The sequence below is a fragment of the Papio anubis genome, chromosome 6 (genome assembly GCF_008728515.1).
Source record: "Papio anubis isolate 15944 chromosome 6, Panubis1.0, whole genome shotgun sequence".
Taxonomy (NCBI): Eukaryota; Metazoa; Chordata; class Mammalia; order Primates; family Cercopithecidae; genus Papio; species Papio anubis.
Window position 1 is genome coordinate 33,292,400 of NC_044981.1, and position 23,890 is coordinate 33,316,289.

At 41.5% G+C, this 23,890-nt stretch overlaps 1 protein-coding gene across 7 annotated transcripts in view; it reads left to right on the top strand.

The window, feature by feature from the left end:
• The window catches only part of ANKS1A (ankyrin repeat and sterile alpha motif domain containing 1A), a 193,717-nt gene that overhangs the window by 83,918 nt on the left and 85,909 nt on the right, over positions 1 to 23,890 (top strand). For all 7 annotated transcript variants that reach the window (XM_003897484.4, XM_009204965.4, XM_009204967.4 and 4 more), the window contains 7 exons: positions 4,632 to 4,928; positions 5,703 to 5,778; positions 6,063 to 6,164; positions 6,277 to 6,378; positions 8,037 to 8,233; positions 12,199 to 12,291; positions 17,408 to 17,528. In XM_003897484.4, coding sequence (XP_003897533.1) covers positions 4,632 to 4,928; positions 5,703 to 5,778; positions 6,063 to 6,164; positions 6,277 to 6,378; positions 8,037 to 8,233; positions 12,199 to 12,291; positions 17,408 to 17,528 — 988 coding nt within the window. The remainder of the gene's footprint in view (positions 1 to 4,631; positions 4,929 to 5,702; positions 5,779 to 6,062; positions 6,165 to 6,276; positions 6,379 to 8,036; positions 8,234 to 12,198; positions 12,292 to 17,407; positions 17,529 to 23,890) is intronic.

Consider the following 23,890-nt stretch of genomic DNA (forward strand, 5'->3'; position numbering starts at 1 on the left):
ATGTCTAGGAATTGTTTTGTTAAAGTACTTTTGAGTGCTAAGTTCTGTCAGGCACCTGTACAAATTAAGAAGACTCAGATGGCTTGTTTTGGGAGCAGAAGTAGTTTTTAGGAGCTTTCATGTTCTTCTTCGACATTTGGGGCCTTTTTCAACAAGTCAGTTTAAACCAGCCAAATGAAAATTGCTCATTTACCCCCTCTTAACAATTCTTCCTTAGTCTGAGTATCATAAAATGAGCAACAATCAAATTAATATTAGGGCACATCTATTTTTTTGGTACATTTATAATTATTTCACAGTCTTAGAACAGAAAGGGACTTGGAATTTTATCTGGACCAATTGCCTCCAAATGTAATCAACCTTTCCAGTTGCATTAGAATCACCTGGCAAGCTTCTAAAAAACTTTTTATTTAAAAACAAAAACTTCTAACTTAAAGTTGTAAGAATAATGCCATGAACTATAGTACACTCTTCTTGATACTCCAGTGTTAACATTTTGCTACCTTTCCTTTCTCTCTCTCTCTCTCTCTCTCTGTGTGTGTGTGTGTGTGTGTGTATGCATTAATTGTTGTCACTGATGAAATATTTGATATTAAGTCATGGACATTATGACCCTTTAATCCTAAACACTTCCGTTTTGGTATTGGTTAGTTGTTTGACCTAAATCTCCTAAGAACAAGGACATTCACTTATAAAGCCACAATACATTTATTACATTTGGAAAATTCAGTATTGATACAATACCATTATCTAATATAGAATCTATGTTCAAATTTTACCAGTTGTCTCAAAGATGCCCTTTAGAGCAATTTTTTTTATGATCAAGAATCCAGTCCAGGAGCATACATATTAATAGTATGGAACAGTTCCTTGGCCATTCTTAGCCTTTCATGACTTGGATGGTTTTTAAGAGCACAGGGCAGTTGTTTTGTATGCTGTCTTTCAGTTTAGCTTTGTTTGATATTTCCTCATGATTAGATTCTGGGTGTACATTTTTAGCAGGAGCACCACGGAAGTGGTATTACGTCCTTTTTAGTGCCTTGCATCAACAAGGCACATGACATTGGTTTGTCTCATTCTTGATGATTATGATTGATTGCTGAAGTCGGTGCCTACAAATCTGGGGTTGGACCTACTACTAGCATTTTTTTGTTGTTGTTGTTCCCATGTAATTCCAAAATAAAACTAATTTGAAAACCACCAATTTAGGCCAACTTTCCACGTAGAGCAGGAATCTTTTTATCATTTGAAAGGTGACCCTCTACCCCTTATTCTAATTATTTGCTTGTTTTCCCTAATAACAAACAGAACTCATTACTACTTGGCAGCCTGTTTTTGGATTCTGTTGAGTTTTGGTTTGTTAAGTTTGATTGGCATCTATCTTCCTAAACCTTCCATTTTTTTGGATTAGAGTTCTGCTTTCCAGAACAGTACAGAATAAATCTAACTCTTCTTCCACATGATGGACTTGCTTTCATGCTTCTCCTGTGTCCTCTCAATCTCAGACTTAGTTTTTCCTTTCTTCCCATTATGGTATGTTTTTCTAGGGCCTACACTTTCTCTTTTTTTGAGACGGAGTCTTGCTCTGTCGCCCAGGCTGAAGTGCAGTGGCGCAATCTCAGCTCACTGCAAGCTCCGCCTCCCGGGATCACGCCATTCTCCTACCTCAGCCTCCCGAGTAGCTGGGACTACAGGTGCCTGCCACCACACCCAGCTAATTTTTTGTATTTTTAGTAGAGGCGGGATTTCACCGTGTTTGCCAGGGTGGTCTCGATCTCCTGACCTTGTGATCCGCCCGCCTCGGTCTCCCAAAGTGCTGGGATTACAGGCATGAGCCACCACGCCCAGCCAGAAGTAGGTCTTAAGATGGGTAGGAATGGAGAATTTGTGCAAAAGCATTGGGGGAAATTTGGGCTATTTCCTCTCACTCACTTTTCTCAGTCCAGATTCGTAGTAATGAGATTCTGGGAACTCTGGAGGTATTGTGAACACCTGTAGTGAGATTTGGAAGGTGTGACGGGGAAACATTCCAGATGATCAGGAGTCTGTGCTGCTCCTTAGAATCCTTCCTTTTCTTGACAGTGTGTTAACCAGCACTTAATAAGCGTTTCCTGGGCCTTACCCTCTGAGGTACTACTTTGGCAAGTGTGAGGTTGGACTTCCTACAAGTTATTTTTAAGCTCCCATGTAATTCCAAAATGAAGCCAGTTTGAGAGTCACTGATAGTTCTTGCCCTGATGGTTGTCAGGCTCAAAAAGCCTACAGTAATAAGAGTTTATTGTGATGGCTTGTGTCAGTGATGGATGTGATCACCATAGATATAAGAAACTTGGGTATTATAGTTACCAGACCATGTCTGGCATGGCTGAAACCTAAGTAAGATGCTCCCTGTACTGTGACTATGAGTGTAACTTTCTGCAGAGATGTATTTTTAACATGAGGCAGGAAGTTTGCCAGTAGTGATTATGACCTTGCCTTTAGCAGGGCAGCTTTGTGAGAGCTGCTTTCATTCTGGCAAAGAAGACATAGAGAAGATTTTTTTTTTTTTTCTTTGCTGGATGGTTTAGACTTTTACAGTTCTTTAGCCCTAATGGCATACTTTTTATAAAATCAAGGACAATTTATTCTGTTTGTTGGGAGACAACTTGGATCTAAAAGAGACAGTAGTATTTGCATCAGAGTAAATAGTTTTTCTGGATTGGAGTTTTAATATGAATAAGCTGACTTTCATGGCTCTTTCTATCACACTCATCTTGAGATGTACAACCTGGAGAATCCTTTTAAACTTTGGGTTACTACTCTGCCCCAGAATTACTCCATAGAAAGATCCTGTGAGTTTTTGTTAATGGTGTTGGTTCATCAAGAGAAAGTGATAATCAACCAGAGAAATGTTGGGTTAAAAAAGAGAGAAACTGAAGGGACAGCTCTAAGTTTGCTTAGGAAACTCATGCCATAGCTTAATAGGAAATAGGCCTTCCAAATGGGTATCCTAAAAGGTTTGTTTGGCACAGGGAGGACCTCAAAGACTTGCTTTCTGCCCAGCATTTCCCCTTCCTCCAGACTTTTAGGTTACATGGAATTTGCCCCTTAGGGCCCAGTCATATTATAGGAGGCTGTGGCTGGCAGGCTGGCTGTATCCTTTGGCCAGCGAAGGGTGTCGGCACTTTCCTGGCAGCTGCTCTCCTTGAGTTGTGTTTGAGCTCAGTGCAGCTTCCTCTGCATCCTCTGTTTATTTGTGTGCATTTATCTTTGCATGTGTCCTGCTACTACTTTTTCTGTCCTTATTTCATGTAAAAATTTTTCTTTGCCATTGTCCTCACCTTTTGGGGGCTTGCTCCCAGCAGCTGTGGATCTTTCTGGTATACTTGGTATAGTTGGAAAAAATGATGCAGTCAAATGCCAGATCAAAAGCAGATGGAATTGCATATGCATGTTTGGGTAACTCCTAATCCATTACTTTTAGTGTTATGAATAGAATTAAAGCAATTGCAGAAACATTTAATTTCGACCTTTTGACCACTGAAAGGTGCACAATATTGACTTGACTGACAAAGCCCCTCTTAAGCTTTCTTTCCCAAAAGTAGCAGAAGCCTCCTGGATAAATTTAGGAATCTCAAAATGTTGTGGGAGAATTATTTTCATCAGTGCTTCTCAAAAAGGAGAGGTCATGGGACTTACTTTATTTCTGCTCTAATTAGACATTGTCAGTAGTAAAAGAGCATAATTGGAATGACTAACATTTTGCCTCTGATGGTTGATAAAGCACACAATTCTCCCATTTTATCCCAAATTCTGTCTTTAGTTTGAAACAAAATTGGCATTAGAGGACCGTGGGTTGTGAGCTTGAATTGATAGCAATATTACATCTGAATATTTTGCACCTCTCACACAAAACATGCCAGCGTTTGCCTCTTTCTTACGTAAGAAACATCTTCCTGTGCTGTCTGCCATTTTAATGAAGTAGATACTGCATGCGTTGCTTGGTGCAGGCTCCTGGAGTAGGCACAGTGCAGCGTCAGGGTCCCCTATTTCTCTGTGACTAAGCCCGAGTGCCCCCTTTCCCTGGAAATGGCTTTTGGCTGATACCTTGGGCGATTTTTAGTCTGCTCTGTTACTTTCACTGTTGGCTGATTGATTTGCATGCAAGAAACTACGCAGATGAAAAACTTTTATTAAAAAGCTTATGTGTAAGGCAGTGGATGGTTGACAAATCCAGAATCAGAACCATAGGGTTGAATACATACAAATTGTAAAACCATTTGAAGTTTAAACTGAAATAATAGCAGTGATATTATTGGTATTCATCTTGCCAGGGCTTCTGCCAAATGCCTGCCACATTTTCTTGTTCACTCTCCTTACAACCTGGAGACCCTTCCTTCATGGCACACAGGGGATTGCCAGTGTTTAAGAGATGACTTCTCCCTTCTCACAGTCACTGGGGGAAGGTGTCGCTGATTAGACCAGTCAGTCTTGTTTGTGGGGGAATATGCCTGGATTCCGACTTTTATTAGCCCCCAAGTATTGCTGCTATTTTTCTCATTTAAATTTCAGTGGTTTTACGTGTGGTTGTCCTGGTCAGGTGCCCGTCTGCCAGTCACCTTTCTGATGTGATCTGCTTGTTAACCCTTTAGAACAATGACAACGAGACGGCCCTGCATTGTGCAGCACAGTATGGCCACACAGAGGTGGTGAAGGTGCTCTTAGAGGAGCTGACGGACCCCACCATGCGCAACAACAAATTTGAGACCCCTTTGGACCTGGCAGCACTGTACGGGCGACTGGAGGTGGTGAAAATGCTCCTTAATGCACACCCCAACCTCTTGAGCTGCAACACTAAGAAGCACACCCCTCTGCACTTGGCAGCAAGGAATGGCCACAAAGCCGTGGTCCAGGTCCTCCTCGATGCTGGCATGGACAGCAACTACCAGGTAGCGGGGCGGGTGGGGGCTCCTCCAATCTCAGGAGACTCAGTCATTTTGCAGAAGGCACAAGGACCATGCTGCTGGGCCTGGGCTGTGCTCTTTATTTAGCACGTTTCACATCATGTTTCAAATGCTTCCTTTTGCTGACTCATTTTAATGTGACACTTCAAAAACAAATGAACTCCTCAAGCAAGTCTATTATTTTTTTGTTTCTTTTCAGGGGGTAATCCGTAGTCATTAAACCCTGAAAAGATGTGCTTATGGACTGGCTCTCAAAACCAGAAAAGTTTCATTATCTTCCTATCCATGCGTTCCCACTGCCACCATTTAGCGCCTCCAAAGTCTCATCGCTTGACGTTGCCAGCAAGAAATGCCACATTTCCTTTCTTTGTTAGCCTCTCCCATTCAAATGAATGATTCCTTAGGTTTTGTGTTGACCAAACCACATTTGAAGTAAGGGTGTTTCTCTTGTACTTTTCTTCTCATTACTCCTTCCACCCAGGAAGGTAGAGTTCTGAGGCATTTCACCAGTAGATGGCTCTAAGAGTAACTGTTCAGTTATTCACATGTGGCCTGCTGGTGGCACAGACATGGCCTTGGTGTATGGACCACAATCATGGTTTTGGAATCCACACAAGAAAAGCTGGAAAGATAATGACAGGGGGCTTTGTGTGGTTTGTTTTATTTTGTGTCCTTTCTTGTCTGTGTCCCCTTTGTCATGTGAAGCCGCACCAAACTGTTCTGATGACATCCTGCTCTGCGCTCTTGTTTGCTTTCCAGACGGAGATGGGCAGTGCTTTGCATGAGGCTGCTTTGTTTGGCAAGACCGATGTGGTGCAAATCCTGCTGGCCGCAGGTGAGAGGTCGGCAGCGCTCTTGTCTACACAGCATGCCAGGGTTGGGATTGTTTCTCCCTCATCCCCTAGGGGGAGTTTTGCTGGCCGTGTTTGAACTCAATGTACGTGTATCTCCACTGGTTGAGTACAAGTGTGTAAACTATTCTTGAATAGCTGGATTAAATGGCTTTGGATGAAAAATGTTGGCCATACTGATGACAGCCTTAAATGTCCTAAAATTTGACCTCTTGGAGGCTGGCTTGAAAATGCTCACTCCCCTGGTCCACCTGGTGTGCCTTTCTAGGAACTGATGTCAACATAAAAGATAACCGTGGACTGACTGCCCTAGACACTGTTCGGGAACTGCCTTCTCAAAAGAGCCAGCAGATAGCAGCATTAATTGAAGGTATCCTCCTTTCTCCCTGTCTGGGTGACCAGGGGACACACGAATTGAACCAAGGCATTTGTATTTGGTGCAGCAGTTTTTTGTTTATTTTTTTTTTAATCTTGCCATGTAGATCACATGACTGGAAAAAGAAGTGCAAGAGAAGTAGATAAGACCCCCCCACCCCAGCCACCTCTCATCTCCAGTATGGACTCCATATCACAGAAGTCTCAGGGTAAGGCAACTCTCCCCTACCAGTAAAGGGTTGCTCAGCTTGGAAAGAGTTGAACATTCATGGGCAGAATGGAAAAATCTTAATTTAAATAATAATTTTGGGGGGTTGTGATTACTTAGTAAGTTTATATTAAGTTCATTTTTTGCCAACTACTATATGAAGTTTTATTGGACATAGTTTATGCTTTTGCCTGTGGGCCTCTTCTTTCCTACTTTATTTTAGCCTCTACTTTTCCAGTTGGCTCTATGAGATCTATTCAGGGATGTGTAGTAGGGAGGATCATCTCAAGATGAACTCAAATATCAGTGAAACCTTCTTTTTCTAACACATAATCATAATGTAGTGCCTTGTGCATAGTTGACTAGTAATAATTTCTTTTTTTTTTTTTTTTCTGAGACAGAGTCTCACTCTGTCGCCTAGGCTAGAGTGCAGTGGCGTGATCTCAGCTCACTGCGACCTCTGCCTCCTGGGTTCAAGTGATTCTCCTGCCTCAGCCTCCTGAGTAGCTGGGATTATAGGCACCTACCACTATGCCCAGCTAATTTTTTTGCATTTTGAGTAGAGACAGGGTTTCACTATGTTGGCCAGGCTGGTCTTGAACTCCTGACCTTGTGATTTGTCTGCCTCAACTTCCCAAAGTGCTGGGATTATAGGCATGAGCCACTGTGCCTGGCCAATATTTAATGAGTATCATCTGATTGGTAGGTGGGTACATGGCAGATTTTGATAATATAACATATGAGCAACAAATGTGGTCTGGATGGGAGCTTAGGGAGTCCAGCCTCACTATCAGTAGTCAGGATCCACCTTTTCAGATGCATTTAGCAAACTTTTGGGTCCTTGATATGATGAATACAAAGATAGAATAAAGACTGACACCTTTCCCCAAATATGGATCACAATAAAGGCGGCTAGAAAAACAGAACAAAGCTAGAAGTGAAAAAAGGGAAAGGGATTTCCCAGAGGGTTGTAGGGAGATAAGGGCTAAAGGGTGCCCAGCTCTCTGTACTATGGAGTCCTTGTCTTCCTCCCACATGCACTTTTTTTCTTGACTTCATAATCTGCTAGTAAGGGGATTAGTAGTTCACTAACCTCTTCAAGGATTTTACATTTATAGTTTTGATTATTTACAGGCAACCCAGAGTTGCCTGGGCTCTAACAGTTGGTCACTTTGCAGAGTCACACGTTTGGATTGCAGGTGCTCCGAGGCTGATAGTTATCTAACAGGCCAGGCTAACAGCTCAGAAAGCCTTTGCCGTCTTCTATTTTGTTTGAGCATGTGGAGGCTTTTATTAAAGAATGTAAAGGGTAACTTAAGTTTTTCAGTTACACCTTGCTATATTTTATGGGTTAAGTTAATGTCATTATGGTATTGAGGTATTTTGGGACTTTATAAAGGTCTTGGGAGTATCCCTTATAGATGTCAATGGTTTTTCATACTGAATTAGGGAAAAATCTGTTTAGATCTCAGGGTATAAAGAACAGCTGAAATGATATGTATTCTTGTCCATGGAACAAACTAATCATTTTCTTGCTCTGGGTTAGTGTTTGTGAGCGCGGGTGACTAAAGAGGCTTTGGGTTGCTGCACTGGTTGGAACCTGAGATTCAAGTCCCCTTTAGTGACTCTCTTGCCCTCCATCCTCCATCCTCCTCTCAGGTGACGTGGAGAAAGCAGTGACTGAACTGATTATCGATTTTGACGCAAATGCTGAAGAAGAGGGTCCCTACGAAGCTCTGTATAACGCTGTCTCCTGCCATTCGTTGGACAGCACGGCCAGCGGGCGATCGTCTGACCGAGACTCCACGAACAAGGAGGCTGAGGCAGCAGGAGTGAAACCTGCTGGAGTGAGGCCTGTATGTGACCCAGGGCCTGCACCTCCTGGGGGCTGTGTTGGCAGGCTGGCCCGTGAGGTGATGGGGCACAGGGAAAGGAAGTGGGATCCCTGGTGCCAGCTCATGTTTCCGAGACCTGGAGCCCACTTGTTCTCTTCTTCTTCTTGGGGCTCTGCTGGGTCTCTCTTGCTGAGTGTACTAACACTATACAGATCACACTGAGGTAGAGTTTTATTTTTTCCAATTTAATTTTCAGTATAACCAGCTTGCATCTTTACGTGACTTCATTGGCCTTAGAGCAAATTAAAGCATTTTATTTCTGTTTAGCCTTAGTGTTGCTTCTGTCTTTGGAATATTTGCTGTATATTGTCTGTTTTCTCTCTGAAAAGCAGAAACATATGGTGAAGGAAGCTCACTGAAATGAGTTCCTATCTGTCCTGAGCATATGCTCACCATCCACTTACCCTGAAAGGATTCTCCATTTGGATTTGAGCAGGTTCTAGATTCAGCAGGGTTGTAGCAGGGCTTAACATTGTATTTATTAGTATGTGACATTCCTATTTTATCTAATTATAATGCCTCCAGCCATTGAGATAATAGGATGAGAACAACTCTGAATTTTCCCTTCTCAAGGTCGACTTTCCCATCTTTCTGTTTCTTTCTCTGGTACAGATGCTCCTTGACTTACGATGGGATTATATCCTGATAAAACCATCGTAAGTTGAAAATCTCATAAGTCAAAAACGCAGGTAATACACCTACCAAACACCATAGCTTAGCCTAGCCTAGGTTAAATGTGCTCAGAATACTTACATGAGCCTACAATTGGGCAAAATCATTTAACACAAAGGCTGTTTTATAATAAAGTGTTGAATAGCTTATATCATTTATTGAATACTGCACTGAAAGTGAAAAACAGAATGGTTCTGTGAGCCCTTGGAAGGACAGTTTCTACTGAATGCGTATTGCTTTGCCTCGATGATAAGGTTGGAACATTGTACCATCGCAGGTCAGACAGTCTGTACCTGCTTTTACTTCTAGTCTTGTGCGTCGTTCCTGAGATAGCTTACCCCTGGCTTCTCCCCTAGGGTTATGTTGGGAGTGTAGGCCTGAATCACTGGTCCCACTGACCTTCCTCCACTGCCAGGCACAACAATTTCAGGTTCTGAGCACTGCCCATTAGCTAAACTGACCACTGCTCTAATGAGATCCTAGTGCTAAGCCCATCTAGAGACATATTTTCAGGCCTATGTTATTTCTTCCTGTTGGAGGGGCTGGCCTTTCCCTTTTGGTCTGAATCTGGCTTGTGACCATTTTGATGATTCTTTGGCTGCAGGTAACTCTTGTTTCTTGCAGGTGTGCCCTGGGAATGGCCTTATGATTCTTAGAGTGTTCTTTTTCGTTAGACTCCTTGCTGTGCCCTGCTATGCCCTGAAACTCCATTTTAGTATGGATCTTGGAAAGGCCCGCAGTCTAGTGGTAGTCCACCAGAGTGGGTGTTATCAAGGACTGTGACAAAACTCCTTGTGAGTGGTGAAAGCAAGTGCATGTGCCGAGCACCACCAGTATAGCGCTTCTATAGACAGCTAGTTTTTTCACTTATTTTGCTTTTAGGCACAACTGAAGAAAGAAAATCTAGGTTTGGAGGGAGGTGGTGTTTTAATTGGTACTTATAGGTGATGCCCATTAGGGGGCGCTGGAGTCTTTGGAAGAAGCCGCTCAGGGTTACTGAAGAAAGCTGAGAATGAGTTCCTGTGATTGATTTCCACAGGTCTCTTTGTTCCCTCCTGCTCTCCTGGTTGCCTCCTGCTCTCCCCCCTGTGGTCCTAAGCAGAAATGGGTGGATGCTTTGCCATTTTTACTTGTGTATGTTGTGGCTGTGCTATCTTCCAGGCCCTTGGTAATTAACTATGGCAAAGGGCGTGTTTACCTCTTGGTAAACACAATGAATGATGGTATGTGTAAATCACCACCGTACTTCTAGGCCCTGCTCCAAAGTTTTCACCTTAGAAAAAAAGAGACACAGGTATTTCTATTTCCTTCCCATGTCCCTGGTGATTGTTTCTTCCTCAAAAGGCTTCCATATTGTTCTTTCTAGGCCTTTTTAGCATTAGGAAGGCTTCTAGGATGAGTTCTTTTTGTTGTTGTGTTTCCTTTTTGTTTTTTCCCCTCAGTTACTTGGTGTCCCAAGGTTAGTTAACTGGTGATGGATACAGGCCTGCTCCTTTTGCTGTTCCCTTCCTTATAAGGTGACAGTGGGACCAGGTTCCTGCACTTCTGGAGCAAAGAAGGGTAGGGAAAGTGGGACTTAGTGGGACGTCTGATATAAATAGCTTTGTTTGGCTTGAACATACAGACTTGTTTTGAAGTCGTTGCCATTGGGCATCCATCTGGTTCCAGGGTCTATGTGAATGACCGACTTATCAAGATAGAACACTGAGCAGTGAAGCCTGTTTTAAGAGAGAGATTATGGATGCCAAAATGCTAATGCGGGTAGCTCCTAAAACATGAGAAACATCTTTCCGTGCAGATTTTGCTTGGGCTCTCGCAGAACTCAGCATTCTCTGCTTTGACTTTCTGAAATACTCCTGTTTTAACAACACAGTGAACAAACCTACAAGCCAGGGAATGAGCCTGCAGGACAGCTCTGGTTTTGGGTCCCTCACTCCCTTTAGTAGGAACACTGATTCTCAAGCATGACCAGGGCTTTGGAATATAAACAGTGCTAAAGGCCCTGCAGGTACAATGGTAAATATCTCTTCAGCTTTCAGTTTTCCTTCATCAGGATCATCCTGTGTATTCCTGAAATTGTTCACCCATGATCTAACTTATCCTGTGTCACCTCTTCAGTGACTTTCTTATTCTAGAGCAGGGGTTGGCAAACTACAGTCCACAAGTGTCTGATTTTGTAAATAAAGTTTTATTGGAGCACAGCCACACTCGTTCATTTACATATCATCTGTGGCTACTTTTGCATTATAATGGCAGAGTTGACTGCAAAGCCTAAAATATTCACTATATGGCCCTTAAAGAAAAAGCTTCTTTTCCTTTTAAAAATGGGTTTAGATGGGCTGGGCACAGTGGCTCACGCCTGTAATCCCAGCACTTTGGGAGGCCAAGGCGAGCGGGCAGATCACGAGGTCAGGAGATCAAGACCATGCTGGGTAACACAGTGAAACCCTGTCTCTACTGAAAATACAAAAAATTAGCTGGGTGTGGTGGCGGGCGCCTGTAGTCCCAGCTACTCTGGAGGCTGAGGCAGGAGAATGGCATGAACCCAGGAGGCGGAGCTTGCAGTGAGCCGAGATAGCGCCACTGCACTCCTGCCTGGGTGACAGAGTGAGACTCCATCTCAAAAGAAAAAAAATTTTTTAAATGGGTTTAGATGAAATGGAGTTTCATATAATACTTATTATTGAAGGAGGCAACCAAGGATAAGAGAACAGTTTGAGCTTTTTGCTAATAAATGGGAATAGACCAGTATCAGAGCATTAACGTTTCAACAGGAATTAACGTTTTTGTCCTTGATTACTTTCCTCATTACTTCCTCAATAACTTTGATTCTTTAGAACAAATTTCACAGGTTGATTTCTTTTGATCCAGTGTTTCCTCTTTCTAGAGTAGACTGAAAAGTGAGCCACTGATTTTCCTAAGGTAAAGTTTTATGTATCAGTATTCTGAAGGACATTTTCTAACAAGGCAGTTATGTGTTTTCAGTACTGGCATTTCTCACTGTGGTCTAGGATATGAAAGAGGTGTTTATGATCTCTGCCACAGACTTCGAAAGCTGTAAAGCATGCTAATTGAATTGTGTATGTGTGCACAGAGTTCTCCATCTGTTCAGAGACTAAATCTTGACTTTAGTCTCTCAAGGGAGTTCCGTACATTATTCTTTTTCATTTCCAAGGGCTAAGATGAGGGGAAACCAAAAAATTAGATACTTGATAAAAGAGATAGCAAAATATTTGTTTTTTTCTCTTCTGCAGAGGGAACGTCCACCGCCTCCAGCAAAGCCACCGCCGGATGAAGAGGAAGAAGACCGCATAGATAAGAAGTATTTTCCCTTGACAGCTTCTGAGGTAGAGGGTTGTGGGTTTATTCCCATTGCTGAAATTTGAGTTTGTTGAAAAGTGCATCGATGGGTACTTTAAAAGACTTTGCTTTCTCATCTTCTCATCAACTCTTTGGATTATAAATTTGTATTATGTGTACTAGTAATCTGGAATAAGACCTTTCAAACTCACGAAGAATTTTAATCTAGCGCTCGCATACCACACCATATGGAAAGTAAAATGTACATTTTCTCCTGGCTCCAATAAGCTGAACAGTCTCACTTTTTGCTTTTAAGCCTCTTGTCTTTTGATACAAGATGTAGTGCTTCCCTTTAATCACTGTTCCCTAGACTGTGCCTCATTAGCAAGCTTTAGTGCTTCTGCCCCAAACATCTTATTCCTGTTTTTGTATTTTTTCCTGTTCATTTCACATGAAGACTCTACACCAGGACAAACATGAATTGAGCCATGAAGACTCAATTAGAAAAGACATAGGAATTATGTGGGATGGCCAGGGCTGGAAGATCAAAGAAGTTTATTTGAAAAGAATAGTCTACCCTTTTGAAAAGGAAATGTTATCATGAGGCAAATAACTCATTCACTTAGAAGTGTGAAAAAATTGAGTTGTCCTTAATCTTTCGTCTTAAAAACTCTCTGCTATCACTTCCTCCCATTAGGAGAATATATCTATGGAATATTTATTGAAAATATTATATAATTTTAATAGTCATTTTGTAGCTCATTCAATGCCCTATTCTCTAATTTAAAAATCAGCTAATATAAAATAATTAATTACTCTCATCACTTTATCCCTAGAAGTTAGAGTTAATGATTTTTTTACGGTATTGCCACAGACCATGGCAGATTCTTTTATTCAGTATAAACACATGGAACCAGAGAGATGGCTTTAGTTTAACAAAATGTATAAATACAAGGAAGCCCTTTTATGTAAAAGTCAGTGTTGGAGATAGGGGAAGATTTCTATGCTAGGTACAAATTCTGTCCTTAATTCTTTTCTTTAATTACAAAATGCTTATTATAATGTCTCATCTAAGGGTTTCTAGATTTGCAGCCTGTTATTACCACCCCTGGATAATAACACATTTCTAGTAGATCCAAGTGCATGCACTAAATCCTTCCATACTTTTATATAAATAGAAGTTTGTCTCATTACCCCCCTTCCTTTTTTTTTTTTTTTTAAACAAGGAGAAGCCTAATAATATGGAGCATATTCAGTTGGGGCTGGGTCTCTGTAAATGCCTTCTGCCCCTCTTTAACAAGGACTTGAGTTAAAATTCGTAATGCTTGGGCAAGGCTCTTAAAGAAACACTGGATTATATCCAGAATTTTCTATTCTCCCAAGGTTTTCTAAAGCATACAATGTGGCAGTAACACAGTGTCAAGAAGTGGTGGCTGGAAGAGAGAAGGGGGAATCTTCATATTACTCTCCTAGGCGGGAAAGTTTGAGAGAGAGAGATATATATATACACACACACACACACACATACACACACACACACACACACACATATATATGTTTGTTTTTTTTTTTTAGACGGAGTCTCACTCTGTCACCCAGGCTAGAGTGCAGTGGCGTGATCTCAGCTGACTGCAAGCTCTGTCTCCCAGGTTCACTCCATTCTCCTGCCTCAGCCTCCCGAGTCGCTGGGACTGCAGGCACCTGCCACCACGCCCGGCTAATTTTTTGTGTTTTTAGTAGAGACGGGGTTTTACCGTGTTAGCCAGGATGGTCTCGATCTCCAGACCTTGTGATCCACCTGCCTCGGCCTCCCAAATTGCTGGGATTACAGGCGTGAGCCACTGCGCCCGGCTGAGATACATTCTCTAAAACTTGCTTCTGAATAGCCTGGAATTCTGGATCAGTTGGACCAGCATAGTCAGTATTTGGAAGATGGTGAAACACTGAATTTGCTAATTTACTGGTGATTATAGGTACCTGAATATAGAGGGGATATGGCCTGCATATGATCCAGGCAGATTTTGTTCATATACTGTAGTTTGAATGTAGTGTGAATGGTCTTCTTCAAAGTGTACAATTATGTATATTTTTTGGACTCTGTTGTCTTTCACCATTTTTCCTTATACTGTTAAAGCTTAAATACCCTAGACCATATCATATCTCAGGAGACACTGACTTCATCAAACTTAGGCTTTTGTCTTTGGCAAGCAATCTGCCCCAATATTTGTATTCCTATTCCTAAGCCTGGTCATTGTCAGATGACTCATAGAAGCCTTTAGGGGAAGCCAGAGTATACCTAGCCGTTGGAGTGCTTATCAGGTTAATGACCTGATCATGAAACTGGCTTATAAACATTAGACACATATACTCACGCACATACACATGCTGTATAGATGTTTTTGCCCATAGAAGGGGCTGCCAGCTGCATCAGGACTGGCTGTTGTCTTCTCTGTGCTCAGATGTGCTAAGTATTCATGGAAGCTGCAGCTGCTGGAGTAGCTCTTCCCAGAAGGCTCCCACACCCCAACTGGACATTCCATTGGTCACAGTTAGGTGGTGACTGCTCTTAGCTTTGCTCTGCAGCAGAAATGTTGCTTTCCACATAGCAGAAAAAAAATATATATATTATATATGTATATATATGTGTATACGTGTGTGTGTGTGTGTGTGTGTGTATTTGGCTTTGATTTATTGCCAGTCCTGGAGGAAAGGAAAAAAAAAAGATTAAGGAGTAATTTAGTAAAGAGCAGAATCCTTTCTGTTGAAAATCAGTTATTGCCATATTGACTATGACATAGGGCTTCTGGAGTGGGAGCTAGGAAGGCTCAAAGAAAAGCAGTTTATTGCTTTATTGTGAGGATTTTTAATCCCATAGCTGGTAGAAGCCAGCACCAAGAAGAAAAGATTACTCTGCTTGTCGTCTGGGTATGAGCAATTGGATGAAGAAAAACATAAAAGTTGAGGGAAAATGAGGCCAAACTGGTCCAGAATCAGGAGAGTTGACTTTTATGGCCATAGCTCTGTTGTGAGCTTTCTGTATAACCTTGGACAAGTCCCTGGACCTCTCTGGGAACCAGGTTTGTCATCTACAAATGAAAGAGCAGAACCAGGTGCTCTCTGGATGTTACTGTGATGGTTAGGATCCCTTCCAGCTCTGGCATTTGATGGTTCTCTGCCTCTATTTGTCCTGCACAAGAACTAGGCACAGAGAGAAAGCAGGTCCAGTGGGCCTGATTTTCCACATGGAAGTCATCAGCCCTCTCCTGCATGAGAAGAAAGGATATTATAGGCTGGGCATCCAGGCTGTCAGTTACCTCCCTCTGAAGGAAGCATGCCTGAGGCTATATGAGAGCTCTTCCCGTGTGTGGAACACTCCATCAGATTTCCAGGGCTCTGTGTAAGTGATAGCTGTAGGTGTGTAAACCTGCAGAACACAAATCCTGTCTGTACTGCCTGTGGTATTAAGTTGACACAATGTGAACTGCTTAATGGCCCCTCTTTGTTCCTTTAATTGTGTTCATATGAAGAGGCAAAGGAATAAGTAATATGAGCAAATGGCTCATTGTAATGAAATAGCTTTTAGCTTCCAGATAGCTTGCTATAAGTGGAGGTTCCTGCAGTGCTTAGCAGAATTTTGGAAGGAGACAGTCCTTTTGCCTTTAGAGTGGCAGCCTTGTTAACAAACGGGAGCTGCAGTTTCTCATTTAGTCTGAGGCTACTAGAGTCCTTGTTGTCTCATTAGGCCCATAACACGGTGAGCTATGCCTTGAGAAGCAAAAACCTGATGAACCACAAACCTGATGTCTTTCCAGTGGGCTGAGGGACATGTCAGTATGGGAGGAAGTTTCTGTGTTTGCCAAGGAATCACCTTTGTAGGGCAGCATTATTTGTTAGATGGAATTGGGAATTCCCCCCGCCCCACCCCCTTGTTTGTAATACTTTACTTGTCCGATCCAAACTGATCAAGAAGAGATCTTGAGCCTTGGTTTGCTGTTCTAGTAAGTAGGATTTGTCTTAACACTAGCTTATTCTTATTTTTCTTCTTATTTTGCCTGTGAAACAGATTGGATTCTTAGGACAGCTGGGCCAGAATTATCCTCTAAAGTAAGGATATCCATTCTTTCTCCTAGAGTGGCTGTAGCACTAATTGTGGTGTCTACAGCTTGATTCAAGGGAAAGCATGGTTACTGTGGTACCAAGGCTAGCTGTGGCCATCAGGCCCTCAGCTGGTCAAAGCCTTACAGTTGCCAGGTATAGGAGCCAGCTCTGGTTCCGTTATTTCATCAGAGATACTTGACTGCCTGGATTAGGGATTTCTCAGTAGACAGCTGCTTTTTCCACCTCACTGAAATTCAAACTTTCTGGCCACTTGACTCTTCAGAGCAGAGATTGGTGGAAGCAATTTAAAATTGTATTATCATAAAGGTTATAGGAATCCAGTTTTGGGGATATCCTTCCCTATAACCCTCAGGACCTCTGAAGAAAGGCTCACAAAAATAGAGATGGACTTAGCGACAGGTTTGTTTCTAGTAAACATTTAAGTGTTGAGGGTCAGTTGGAAGTCATTTTGGTTTCCTCTTGAGGAGGTGGGAAGGATTCCAGTCTTTGGATAGTATATGTGCATATTAGAAAAGAAACAGAGAGGAAGAGGTCTTCCTTCACAATGGAGCATGGCTAAGAGCTGCTTGGCAAGTATTAGCCTCAGAAAAGAGATCATGCAGAACACCGTAAGCATGGGAGATGCAAGAAAGGAAGGATCTTGGATTTTACTTGCACTTTTTGAAGACTAAAATCAAAGAAAGGGGAGTTTTTTGGTTTTTTTGGTTTTGTTTTTGTTTTCGTTTTTCCTTAGAGACAGGATCTTGTTCTGTCATCCAGGCTGGAGTTCTGTGGCACAATCCTGGTTCACTGCAGCCTCAAACTTCCAGGCTCAGGTGATCCTCAGAAAAGGGTATATTCTAGTCAAAGGCCGTTCAGATTAGAGGTACAGGTATATATCCAGAAGTGCAGTTGTGATTCTATGTGACACTTGAATTATTCACCTTCTCTTTTCCACCTTTCTTCTTCTTAGATGTAAAAAGAGCCAATAATCGAATTTGTTCCACACTCCTGTCTTGATATTAGCCACATGCACAAAATATACTGGATGTTTCTCTCCCTTAGGTTCTGTCCATGAGACCTAGAATTCATGGAAGTGTAGCCCAGGAAGAAGACGAACATCCTTATGAACTCTTGTTAACAGCAGAGACAAAGAAAGTGGTGTCGGTGGATGGAAAAACAAAAGGTACGTTCCCCACAACTCCTGGCAGAACCAACTCCAAAGGGATTTTTAAAGTTTGTGATCCTGAGTGGAAGGGGAAGATGTTGTAACTATGATACTCTTTGGGTTGTGGCGGTTGGGTTTCATGATGGTCTGGGATGGTGGGTACATTATGGCTTTTCATTTTCAATACGTGACCTATATGCTCTAGGTTGGAGTTGGCTGCCACGTTCAGCATGCGAAGCAAGGAGAAGGTTAAGTCAGATTAGGTGCAAACTGTGGGAGGAGAGACCAGCCCCATGGCAGAGATTGATTTGGGGTCTTAAATCATAAACCCTCAAGTTAATGCTGTGGAAAAACAAGCTCAACAAGTCAGTCCCCTTGGGTTCAGGCTGACGGCACAGACTCTGCTTTTGAGTCCTGACCTCAGAGTGAGGCACTCCTGGGGAGGGGCCCGTGATTGGCTGCCACCCTGTAACTAGAGTGCTCTGTCGCCTTGGCCTACTTTCATTGCCTCTGCAAAATTCAGTTTCCTCTGTAAGGGAGTGAGCGCTGCAGTACTGAGATCCAGCCCGTCGATATAAGTGCAGTCACAACAGAGGTGAGTGTGCACTGCTGGGGAATTTGTGTCAACCCCTGTTCTAAAGAAGAATAAGGGGCAATGCAGTTCCCACTGCAGTTTGAAGGAACTCTTATGACCTTTCCCAGCTCTCTACAGCTTGCAGGTATTAGGGCCTTCATGGGGTATGCGTACCTTCTTTCAACCCTAAGACATTCCATGGTTCAGGTAAGAACAGAGGATGAGATGGTTTCCTTTGAAATGCCCTTTGCTTAGATCTGTCAGTGCTTAGAGGGTGGCAAAGAGAACGTGTGCATATGCGTATGACATTGTAGACTTTATTTTTAATGGTCCTATTTAAAAGGTTTTCTCTTGCATGCAGACATTGTAGTCATTTTCATAGTGATTTTTTTTGTTTTGTATTTTATGGTTTCCATTTGGAGCTTTTAAAAAAAGTTGTAATTTAGATACAGTAAAATTTATCCTTTTTTGTGTATAGTTCTGTGAATTTTGACAGATGGAGTTGTATAACTGCCATCACAATAAAAATATAGAACAATTTCATCCCCCAAATTTTCCCATGTTCTTTTGTAGTCAACCCCACTCCTTTCCCTTATTTCTGACAACCACTGCTCTGATGTCTGTCCCAATAGTTTTGCCTTTTCCAGAATGTCATATAAATGGAATCATACAATCTGTAGCCTTTTGAGCCTGGCCCCTTTCACTTAGCTAATACATTTGAAATTCATCCATGTCGTCGCATATATCAATAATTTGTTCCTTTTCATTGCTATTATCCCATTGTATGGATATACCTCAGTTTATCCCTTCCCTAGCTGAGGGATATTTGGGTCATTTACAGTTTTTGACAATTATAAATAAAATCATAATAAACATTCACTTACAGGTTTTTGTGTGAACAGAAGTTTTCATTTCACTTAGATATATACCTATGAATGGGATTGCTGGGTATCCCAGCAATAGATGTTTAACTTCACGTGAAATATGTAATATGTTTAACTCTATAAGAAACTGCCAAACTATTTTCCAGAGTGATTATACCAGTTTGCGTTCCCATCGAAGTGTATGAGAGTGATGTACATCTACTTGCTATATATATCATCCCTAGCACTTAATATTGTCAGGTTTTTAAAATTTTAGCCATTCTAATAGATATGCAATGTTAGTTCATTATGGATTTAATTTGCATTTTCCTAATATCTAATGATGTTGAGCATCAATTAATGTGATTAGTCACCATCCTTAATATCTAATTAAATGTCTATCAAATTTTTGCTCATTTAAAAACATTAGATTGTTTTCTTATTATTGAGTTGTGAATTCTTTATATATTTTACATACAAATTCTTCATTAGATACATGATTTTCTCCCCATCTGTGACTTGTCTTTTTGTTCCCTTAACAGTGTCTTTTGAAGAGAAGTGACTCTAAATTTTGATAAAGTTCAATTTATCCTTTTTTAAAATATGGATAAGGTCACCAATCATTTTTTTTTTTTTTTTGAGATGGAATCTCTCTCTGTCACCAGGCTGGAGTGTAGTGGCCCAATCACAGCTCACTGCAACCTCCACTTCCTGGGTTCAAGCAGTTCTCCTACCTTAGCCTCCCAAGTAGCTGAGACTACAGGCACGCGCCACCACGCCCAGCTAATTTTTGTATTTTTAGTAGAGACGAGATTTCACCATGTTGGCCAGGATGGTCTCGATCTCTTGACCTCATGATCTGCCCACCTTAGCCTCCCAAAGTGCTGGGATTACGGGCGTGAGCCACCGTGCTCAGCCACCAATCTTTTCTATGTTTTTTTGCTAGAAATTTTATAGCTTTAGGTTTTACATTTAAGTCTATGATCAATTATGAGTTAATTTTTATATATGGTGTGAGGTATGGATCAAGTTTCATTGTTTTACAAATGGCTATCCAATTGTTTCTGCATGATTTGTTGAAAAAGACCTTCCTTTCTCTATTGAATTGTCTTTGCAACTTTGTTACTTTTTTCAGAATTGTTTTAGACATTCTAGTTCCATTGTCGTTCCCATTTAGAATCAGCTTATTGATTTCTTCCCCACCCCGCCACCTAGTTCTTAGTCAGTGTGCACAACTTGTTGATTTCTACAAAAAGTCCAGCTGGGATTTTGATTGGGTTTATATTGAATCTATATTGATAGTGAAAAATTGATAACTATATTGGGCCTTCCAATCATATTGGTAGTTTTTTTTTTTTTTTTTTTTTTGGAGACAGAGTCTTGCTCTGTCACCCAGGCTGGAGTGCGGTGGCATGACCTTGGCTCACTGCAACCTCCACCTCCTAGGTTCAAGTGATTCTCCTGCCTCAGCCTCTCGTGTAGAGGGGATTACAGGCATCCGCCACCATGTCTGGCTAAATTTTGATTTTTAGCAGAGATGGCATTTCGCCACATTGGCCAGGCTGATCTCGAACTCCAGACCTCAGGTGATCCGCCCGCCTCAGCCTCTCAAAGTGCTGGGATTGCAGGCGTGAGTCACCAACCCTGGCCATATTGGTAGATTTTTAATTAAAACATTTAGAAAAGGTGAAGAGGGCACCAATGCCCTCTCTAGTCATTTGATAATAAAATTGATAATAAATTACACTTAATAAACTAACCCTTAAAAAACAAGCAATTAATTAATACTCTGTTTGAAAATGGTTCTTAGTGAAGGAATAATTTTTAGCTTCATGGAGGAGGGAGATTCCAATTCTTTCTTTCTTTCAAAAGTTTCATCTGGAACCACTACAGGATAATTGACTCAACCTTTGGAAGAAAGAAGAGTGGAAGGTTAGACTAATTTCATAAGCGGGGCTGGTGTCCTTAGCTACCAAGTGTGCTTGAAAGGGATTTTGTATCCCCATATCAAGAGATCATTAGGTTAAGGAGGGAACTAACAATTAGGAGTTTTGGCTACACATCTGGTCCTCCTATGCTTTGGTTTCTTCCAACTCTTCTATATTGGGATAAGTGTTGTGAGTAGTTGGTATAGAAGCAGATTTAATTGAACCACAGGCTGTGGGATGCGCCTGCCTCAAGGCTTGCTGCTTAGATCACTCAAAGAGCTTTCAGACAAAATAGCTGAGACATTAAATATGAAAATGGGCTCTGCTAGTTTCTCAGAAGCCTTGCCTATCCTGGCAGCCTGGCAGGAAAAGCTAGCCTTGAAGGAGTGCCTGCTAAGGTTGGTATAAGTGAGGCACATCAGCAGACCATGTTGCAGGTATTACTGAATCTTTTCTGCATTTCCTTTAATGTCTTGTCTTATGCAGCTTTTATGAATTAATTGATCAGTTTTCAAAAGGCCATGTTAGTGAGACTACCAGAGCTTTTAACCCCGCCTTAGTATAATTCAAAAAGCTACAATGTGTGAGGGTTGGGGTAGGAAATTTTTAAAATTACATTTTTAGGCTGGGTATGGTGGCTCACTCCTGTAATCCCAGCACTTTGGGAGGCCGAGGTGGGTGGACTTCAGCCCAGAAGTTGGAGACCAGCCAGGACAACATAGCAAGACCCCCATCTCTAAAATAAATTTTTTTAATTTTTAAAATTTACATTTTTATATTAGCTTATTAGTATGTGCTCACTGAGGAAGAAAAAAAATTCCAACAATACAGAAATGAATATAAATAAATGCTGAGGTTCTTCTCACCTCCCTGTTACTCACAGTTGCTAGAGGTGACCATCGTTTGAAAATGTGGTGGGCTGGGCATGGTGGCTCACACCTGTAATCCCAGTACTTTGGGAGGCCAAGGCAGGAGGCTTGCTTGAAGCCAGGGTTTCAAGACCAGCCTGGCAACATAGTGAGACCCCATATCTGCAAAAAAAACAAAACAAACAAAAAAAAAAACTTAAGTAACTGGCTTTTAATAGCAAAATAATACCATCCTAACATAACCACAGAGTTCAAAAAGAAAGTGTGGTATATATGATTCAGACCATTTGTTATCTTTATACAAAAGTGACTATGTGAAATTGTTTGTTTGTATTTAAGCTAAAATGGGATTGTATTTTACAAACTTTCTGTGAACTTGCATTTTGTATTTGCCTTATCTATAGAGCATAGATGCAATTTTATTTTGGTTCTTAAAATCTAGCTAAATATCCCATAGCTCATTTTTTCCTTCTCCAGTTCATGGGTGTTGAAGTTGTCGCCAGGATTTCTGTTATAAATTACGCTTCTGTGGATATTCTGTGCATGTGTTCTTAAATACATGTAAAAGTATGTCTCTAAAAAAGACTGATAGAAAGTAGAATTAGCAGGTCAGAGTATATGTGCATGTCTAGATCTAATGGGTGGAGCTAAATTGCCCTCCCTTAATGGTGAAGAGAAATACGCTCTTCATACCTTCACCAATGTGGTGTATTATCAGTCTTTAATGTTTTCCACCATGATAAGCAAAAAAGGTGCTATTTGTCATTGGAACTGAGCAACTTACCTTATTGATTAGCGTTATGTGTTTAATCTATGAGTTGCCTATTTTTTTCTATTTTTCTACATAGAAATTGGTGGTAGTAGAAACACTTTGTTTAAATACCTGTAATATTTGGCCAAAGTAGTGCTCAGAGGGAAGTTTATATTCTTAAATTCATTTGTTAAACAACAAGAAAGATTAAAATGTAACCAAAAGAAAGTAGCAGAGAGTAATAAGAGATTGTTAGGGAATTATTGAGATAAAAGCAGATAGTATATTTCTCATACTTTATGTTATGTGTGCTACACCTTAGTGAAAGAAAGAAAAGTAGAAGAAACCAAAAAGAGAGACTTGATCATTAAAATGAATTTGTATTTTTTTAAAGATTTCTGACAATTTTGATCAAGAAAGAGAAAAAAAACCACTACACGTGAGGATGCTATAAAGAATATTCTTGGCTGGGCACGGTGGCTCATGCCTGTATTCCCAGCACTTTGGGAGCCCAGGGTGGTTGGATCACTTGAGGTCAGGAGTTTGAGACCAGCCTGGCCAACATGGTGAAACCCCGCTTCTACTAAAAATACAAGAATTTGGCCGGGCGTGGTGGCTGATGCCTGTAATCCCAGCACTTTGGGAGGCCGAGGCAGGTGGATCACAAGGACAAGAGATGGAGACCATCCTGGCTAACACAGTGAAACCCTGTCTCTACTAAACATACAGAAATTTAGCCGAGTGTGGTGGTACGCGCCTGTAGTCGCAGCTACTCAGGAGGCTGAGGCAGGAGAATCGCTTGAACCTGGGAGGCAGAGGTTGCAGTGAGCCGAGATCACACCACTGCACTCCAGCCTTGGTGACAGCGAGACTCCATCTCAAAAAAATATATATACAAGAATTAGCCAGGCGTGATATCACACACCTGTAATCCCAGCTACTCAGGAGGCTGAGGCTGATAATCGCTTGAACCCAGGAGGCACCTCTTTTTTGAGACTCTGTCTCAAAAAAAAAAAAAAGAACATTCTTAATTGTACATTTTAAAATAACTAAAAGAGTATAATTGGATTGTTTGTAACACAAAGGATAAATGCTTGAGAGGATGAATGCCTCACTCTCCATGATGTAATTATTCCTCATTGTATGCCTGTATCAAAACATCTCGGCAGGTTGCGGGTGGTTCACGCCTGTAATCCCAGCACTTCGGGAGGCCGAGGCGGGCAGATCATGAGGTCAGGCGATCAAAACCATCCTGGCTAACATGGTGAAAACCCGTCTCTACTAAAAATACAAAAAATTAGCCGGACGTGGTGGCAGTATCTGTGGTCCCAGCTACTCGGGAGGCTAAGGCAGGAGAATGGCGTGAACCCAGGAGGCGGAGCTTGCAGTGAGCCG